A 7,737-nucleotide genomic window follows, 5' to 3' on the forward strand; every position below is an offset into this window, starting at 1 on the left:
TCCTTTTCCTCCTTAGAATGCACCATCCCATCATTTCTCCGAACAGGACATGACATCAAGTTCCCTGGAAGAAAAGCGACTGTGTCTGAACTGATTGCACACTTGTGTCCTCATATCCAATTGAAGGGCACTGAACAATGGCAGTTTTTCAACGAGTCGAGAGGCAATTTGTCAATCAGCGCTTCTCACCGCTGATTGTGGTCGGCTTGGATGAAGACAGCAGAGCTCACAGATCCGATTCCTCGGGGACTGAACATCCCAAATAATGTCCCTGTGCAGTTTTTCCTCCAGAAAGTTCTATCTTTAAAATAACACATGAAACATATTCATAAACATAGATGCTTTTCCGTGCAGTATTCCGTGAATCATAACCTCATTTACGGAAACATATCAACTTCTTAAATACTTTATAACAATACCAGATAATTGCACTCAAGCAAGGTTGACAGGCAATATTTTCCCTCTCATCACTCATATAATATGCACACTAATATGCATCTTAAATGAGCTGCCGGCTTTTCCTGGGAACTTCAGACCTGCCAACCTTGACGACAGGAGTACTAAATATGAGTTGGAACGTCACTCCATCGCTCTGTAGTGGTTTTACTACTACTTATCTATTATTAGTCAAATTATATTGAAAGTTATTTGTAGTATTCTGGTCACATTGATGAGACATTATGTTAATACTGCATGTCAACAGCCATGGCATGTTTGACATGATAGAATGACCCCCCCGCCCCCATTCTGTGTGGAAGTGGTAAGTTTTTGCCCCCATTTTCCTCCAGGTTGCTGGAGAAAATTAAAATTAAAATTAAAATTAAAATTAAAATTAAAATTAAAATTAAAATTAAAATTAAAATTAAAATTAAAATTAAAATTAAAATTAAAATTAAAATTAGTTGATGAGTCGAGAGCCATGGCATGTTTGACATGATAGAATGAAAAAAAATCCCCTCCCATTCTGTGTGGAAAAATGTATATTATATATATATGTATATTATATATATATAAAATGTATATTTTTAATGCTAATTTTTAATTTACATTTTAATTTAAACAGCATTAAAATAGCATTTTAATGAATTTTATTCTTGACTGAGTGTTTTCTAAATTTTAATTTTAATTAAAAAAACACTCAGTCAAGTATAAAATTCAATAAAATGCTTTTTTAATGCTAAATTTTAATTGTATTTTTTTATTAAATTATTTAAATTTAAATGTAAATTAAAATTTAAATTAAAAAAACACTCAGTCAAGCATAAAACTCATTAAAATGCTATTTTAATTATATTTTATTTGCAAAGGTGACTATAGGGGTGTTGTTTCATATCCACAGAGCTCTAATAACAGTTAAATCTATACTACAAAAATAAAACAGGTGCTCTAATATACTTTATATTAATATTGAATCCTACTTAGTGGAAATTCACTTATTGCGGTCTGGTCTGGAACCAATTAACCGTGATAAATGAGGGCCAACTGCTGTAATATTTATAGTTTTTCTTATTATATTGTGCCTTTTTGCTGTATTTTTCAATTTTTTGCAGGTTTTTTAGGGTGAATCCATTTACACAATGGACCCGGGGGGGGTTGCTTTTATCATTCTTTGTCTGGGTTGAAGAAATATTGGTCTAGAAGCCGACCAATCACAACCTTAACTGAAAATATTCAGCATATTCAAGTGTAGCAGAGAAAAAATAATAGAAAAAGATAGTGGAGGAAAATAACCAAAAGGTAGTAGTGAGCTGGCTGGGGGGGGGGGGGATGACAATATGCTGCCCACGTTGTTTGCAATTAATTCCTCATGACTATTTGGTATGCACACTGACCAAAAGATGACAAAAGCAGTGGGTTATAAAACTTCCAACTGAGATCAAATTGCCTTGGATGACAAAACGGACATAAAAGTAAAACTAAATACCTTGTGTGTGTGTGTGTGTGTGTGTGTGTGTGTATGGGGAATGGACATGCTAAATGAACGGCGGTGACCTCGCGTGTGTGGCTCCCTAACCTTTTTTGGCATTTACTATGCGGCTGATGCCACCTTTTTCTCCTCCTGCAGGCAAAGTCAAGCAAATGTTAAATTGTGCGTATTGCGTGCCAAGGTCTACTGCAACACACTGAACACTCCGCACATAACAATGCACAGCCTGGGACTGCTGGAAAACAAAGCTTAAGTGTCAAGGCATGCATGAACACGTGTATTTTATGGCATAAATCAGCAATGCACTGTAATTAACTTCAAAGGAACCCAATTTAAGCCAATCAGGAGACAGAAGAAAGTCATTCTCAGGGGAAAAAAAGGGAAATCTTACTTTTGGACTAATAATAAAGCTTTTTTCCACAATTGGTGCATTATTGTGGCGCTATTATAGCCAATCTGGGGCCGGAAGAAAGCAATTTCTGGGGAAAAAAAGACCCATTAATTATGGGGAATCACAGAAACAAAAATATTAAATGAAAAAAATAAACAAACTAAAGAAGAAGTCACTCAAATGAATCTTAACGGTGGCCGATATGTTCTAAAATATCAGTTTTCCAGAACCTAAACCTAAAAAAAATATATTATTGTAGCGCTATTATAGCCAATCTGGGGCCGGAAGAAAGCAATTTCTGGAAAAAAAAGAAAACATTATTAATTATGGTGAATCAAAGAAAAAATAAATAAATAAAAACTATAAATTAAATAGAAACTCAAACTCAAACTCAAATCAGTTTTCCAGAACCGAAAACTAAACTAAAAAAAAAAATTATTGTAGCGCTATGATAGCCAATCTGGGGCCAGAAAACAAGCAATTTCTGGAAAAAAAACACACTATTAATTATGGTGAATTACAGAAAAAAATAAAATAAAATCAATGAATTAAATAAAAAATATCAGTTTTCCAGAACCTAAACTTAAAAAAAAACAAATATTGTAGCGCTATTATAGCCAATCTGGGGCCGGAAGAAAGCAATTTCTGAAAAAAAAAAAAAAAAAAACACAATTATGGTGAATCACAGAAAAAAAATTTAAATAAAAACAATAAATTAAATAAAAAACGGTGGCCGATATGTTCGAAAATATCAGTTTTCCAGAACCTAAACCTAAACTAAGAAAAAAATTATTGTTGCACTATTATAGCCAATCTGGGGCCGGAAGAAAGCAATTTCTGGAAAAAAAAAACAAAAAAAAACAAAACACACTATTAATCACAGAAAAAAAATTAAAATAAAAAAATAAATTAAATAAAAAATATCAGCTTTCCAGAACCTAAACCTAAACTTAAAAGAAATTAAATAAAAACAAAATATTAAATAAAAAATATCAGCTTTCCAGAACCTAAACCTAAACTAAAAAAAAATTAATAAAAACAATAAATTAAATAAAAAAACGAGAGCCGATATGTTCTAAAATATCAGTTTTCCAGAACCTAAACTAACAAAAAAAATTATTGTAGCGCTATTATAGCCAATCTTGGGCCGGAAGAAAGCAATTTCTGAAAAAAAAAAAAATACTATATATATATATATATATATATATATATATATATATATATATATATATATATATATATATATATATATATATATATATATATATATATATATATATATATATATATATATTATGGTGAATCACCGAAAAAAAATTACATAAAAACAATAAATTAAATAAGAAATATCAACTTTCCAGAACCTAAACCTTAAAAAAAGTAATAAAAACAATAAATTAAATAAAAAAAATATCTAAAATATCAGTATTCCAGAACCGAAACCTAAACTAAAATAAAAAAAATGTTCCTGTAAGCCCAAGGGGTCAGACATGAAAAATAAAAATGACCACCTTGCATTCGGTGCTTTATGACTGCAACAACGCACATTTATAATAATCATGACAGATACATGCAAATTACCACTTCATTGTTGGTGCATTACCGACCTCTAGTGGCCGGTAAACGCATAGACTCATGACTTTAACTACCATTGTAGGAGACAGTGGCTATAACTGACAAAAATGGAAGAACCTACACAATTTTTTATGCAGTATATGACTTCAGGAGGTCATACTAATTTGCATAAAACCCGAAAATACACAGTTAAGTACTGACAGTTCGGTTATTAATCAAACAGACACCATGCAAATGAAGGCAGCCACTGGTGATGCAAGGTAGTTATTTTATTCTGCTAAAATACAGAAGACATCTCCACCCATGTGCGTGTGTGTGTGTGTGTGTGTGTGTGTGTGTGTGTGTGTGTGTGTGTGTGTGTTTGAAAACAAGGTGCAAGGATCCTCTCACTTCTTGATCACCTCTGCGTCGTCCCTCTCAACGGGGAATATGTCGATTTCCTTAATGATGCGGTGAGCGATAATATTGTTGTTTGCCGACACCATCCTCCGGGACATCAAATCGAATGGCCCCCCTAAATTTTCCCACACAAAGAAGCTTTTATTATGAAAGGCTTTCAAAAGAATACATCTCCCCTTTCATCTATTGGCGGGGAACCTTGCCGCTCTCCCGTGTTGCGGCGGCGGCGGCGACGTGCTCTTTGATCACGTTTTTGAAAGCGTTACGCACCGTCGACATCCAGCAGAATTCCTCCCGCTTCTGTCACTATAACCGCCCCCGCCGCGATGTCCCAGCAGTGGATCCCGATCTCAAAGAAGGCCTCCACCGCCCCGCACGCCACCAGGCACATGTTGGTGGCAGCGGTCCCCGACCCACGGAGCCTGCAGGTACATTAGCGGATGGTACAAATTGGCTAACATAATACTGAAGCGATAAAGAAAGCAAAAGTGAAAGCTTTGTTGTTCTAAGACTGGCAGGGAAAAATAACAAAAGCAATTACTCCCACGAGGTGATGTATACTTACAAAAAAAACACAAAAAAAACACAAAAAAAACACAAAAAAAACACAAAAAAACACACACAAAACGCGGAATCAAGATCTTGTGTGTCAAAACATGAGTCACACAGGAAGTTAGCTGTGATTTTCCAGTCCTGGAATTACGAACTTACCCATGCACTGGGATGCGGAGAATCCTCTGCATGGTGGAAAAGATCTTAGTAACCTTCTCTGGATTCCTGTCCGTCCCGTGTTCGGAGATGATAATGGACTTATGAATATCTGCCGTAAAAAAAACGCGGATGTTCCGGTTAAGCAGAATACGAGTACAAACCGTACCATCATGCGTTTTTCCGTGGGTTTACCTTTCACATCCGATACTTGGATGGGTTCGTTGTCACAGAAGGCTCCTTGACCTCGCCTGGCTTTGTACATTTTATCTTCCAAGCAACTGTACACAACGCCAAACTCCAACTGGACATTGGATCATTGTCGTTATTTTCGTGACAACCGACCGGTATTAGGACAAGGTATCTGGTTATCTGAACGGGATTAGTGCATACCGTTTTTTTCACCGCAAAGGCGATAGACACGGCCACAAACGGGAACCTGTGGATGTGATGAAAGATGAGAGGGAATCTTCGAGGAATTTTGTTGTTTGCATTGTTGAGGGAGGTTGCACAATGTAGACCTGTCCGGTAGGTAAAGCGATCGGCTCCCCCACCGTCAGTTATAAGAGAAACCAACATAGACTGAATGTAATCAGTCTATGGAATTCTTCATTCATTCGGTGACTTTCTATTTAATCATTAGATTTTCTCGTAATTTTGACAAAATTCCTAATTTCAACTTCTCGTAATTTCGACTTTCTCTTTAAAGATTTCAACTTCTTGTAAATCAGCGTTTTATTTTCATAATTTCAACTTCTCGTAATTCCGACTTTCTATTTAATAATTTAATTTTCTCGTAATTTTGAATCATTTCCTAATTTCAACTTCTCGTAATTTTGACTTTCTATTTAATGACTTAAACTTCTCGTAATTCCGACTTGCTATTTAATAATTTAATTTTCTCGTAATTTTGACGAATTTCCTAATTTCAACTTCTCATAATTTTGACGAATTTCCTAATTTCAACTTCTCGTAATTTTGACTTTCTATTTAATGACTTCAACTTCTCGTAATTCTGAATTTTTATTTAATAATTTTCTCGTAATTTTGACGTATTTTGACGTATTTCCTAATTTCAACTTCTCGTAATTTCGACTTTCTATTTAATGACTTCAAATTCTCGTAATTCTGATTTTTTTTAATAATTTAATTTTCTCATAATTTTGATGAATTTCCTCATTTCAACTTCTCGTAATTTTGACTTTCTATTTAATGACTTCAACTTCTTGTAATTCCAACTTTCTATTTAATAATTTAATTTTCTCGTAATTTGGATGAATTTCCTAATTTCAACTTCTCGTAATTTTGACTTTCTATTTAATGACTTCAACTTCTCGTAATTCCGACTTTCTATGTCATAATTTCAACTTCTTGTAACTTTGACGTATTTCCTAATTTCAACTTCTCGTACTTTTGACTTTCTCTTTAAAAATGTCTACTTCTTGTAATTCCGAGTTTTAATTTCATAATTTCAACTTCGCATAATTCCGACTTTCTATTTAATGACTTCAACTTCTCGTAATTCTGACTTCCTATTTAAAAATTTCAACTTCTGGTAATTTTGACGTATTTCCTAATTTCAACTTCTCGTAATTTTGACTTTCTCTTTAAAAATGTCTACTTCTTGTAATTCTGAGTTTTAATTTCATGATTTCAACTTCGCATAATTCCGACTTTCTACTTAATAATTTCAACTTCTCAGAATTTAAACTTTTTATCTCATGATTTCTTATCATGTACTTTTTCTCATAATTTGAAATAATTATGAAATAATTCTGACTTTTCCAGAATTTTGACTTTTTACCTTAACTCATGACTATTTTGTCATTTTCACTTTTCATCATGGATCTGTTCATTAATTCCAGATCCCGTTGATGTCTTACCCATGGACAAAGTTGGTGGTTCCATCCACCGGGTCAATGATCCACGTGGGTTTGTCGGTCAGAATGCAAGGTTTTCCGTTTGCGACCGACTCCTCTCCAATGAAACTGCAGCGAGGACAAATTAACGGATCAGTCAGTCTGTTCCGGGAACGCAAAACCGTCAAACACTCACCTGTAGGTGTCGGCGCCAAATTCCTCTTTGAGGGAGTTGATGATAATTTTCTCCACCCTCTCGTCAGTTTTGGTGACCAAATCCACGGTGGAGCTCTTGGTCATCACTTTGATTTCACTTTCGCCGGCTTTCCTAATTTCCTGAAGTCACACACAAGACCGTTGACACATTCACCGCTTGTTGGCACAATAGCAACTTGTGTCACAATTTCCTGTCGTTAATCGATTCCTAAAAATGACTCAAAACGTACCGCTCCGGCTTTTCTCGCCACTTCTACAGCAAAATCGTATGCTCTCTGCCACGGGTCCTCCATCGTTTATCGTTTTTTTTTTTCTTTACCTGCGTGGGAATAGACAAAACTTGTTAGGTGCAGGATACCCTAAAGCAAACTTCTGCATGCAAAACCAGATGAACATTTGGGTGGGCCCCCCCGTCCGCCGAGGCTCATAAAGACACCTGATCTGTCACAAAAGAATGAATTGTGTAACAGACTGACATCCTGCCACGGAAAGCTTGCAATAACACACCCACTAAACTCTACAAGCTTAAACAAATGAAGTCAAAACTTTAAAAATAGTCTCTCGAGACTAAAAACTTAGTATCAACTTTACCTTGAGAAGCGATGTGATGGTTCACCCAATGGAAACCTTCTGACTTGTGGCGCTCCGTCCTGTGAAAAATG

At 35.0% G+C, this 7,737-nt stretch overlaps 1 protein-coding gene across 2 annotated transcripts; it reads right to left on the bottom strand.

Moving 5' to 3' along the window:
• Positions 1-4,147: 4,147 nt before the first annotated feature.
• LOC131108936 (inositol monophosphatase 1-like) lies at positions 4,148-7,725 on the bottom strand. 2 transcript variants are annotated; one of them, XM_058060386.1, is made up of 9 exons: positions 7,667-7,725; positions 7,306-7,394; positions 7,056-7,195; positions 6,884-6,988; positions 5,394-5,439; positions 5,196-5,304; positions 5,004-5,112; positions 4,563-4,714; positions 4,148-4,407 (listed from the first exon to the last, which is right to left on the bottom strand). In XM_058060386.1, exons 2-9 carry the CDS (start codon positions 7,366-7,368, stop codon positions 4,280-4,282), a joined length of 852 nt encoding a protein of 283 aa, XP_057916369.1. In that variant the 5' UTR covers positions 7,369-7,394; positions 7,667-7,725; the 3' UTR covers positions 4,148-4,279. The 2 variants fall into 2 exon arrangements, with proteins under 2 accessions (XP_057916369.1, XP_057916368.1); XM_058060385.1 differs by having other exon boundaries at positions 7,306-7,386; positions 7,661-7,721.
• Positions 7,726-7,737: the final 12 nt, after the last annotated feature.

This window comes from Doryrhamphus excisus, chromosome 21 (assembly GCF_030265055.1).
Source record: "Doryrhamphus excisus isolate RoL2022-K1 chromosome 21, RoL_Dexc_1.0, whole genome shotgun sequence".
Lineage (NCBI taxonomy): Eukaryota > Metazoa > Chordata > Actinopteri > Syngnathiformes > Syngnathidae > Doryrhamphus > Doryrhamphus excisus.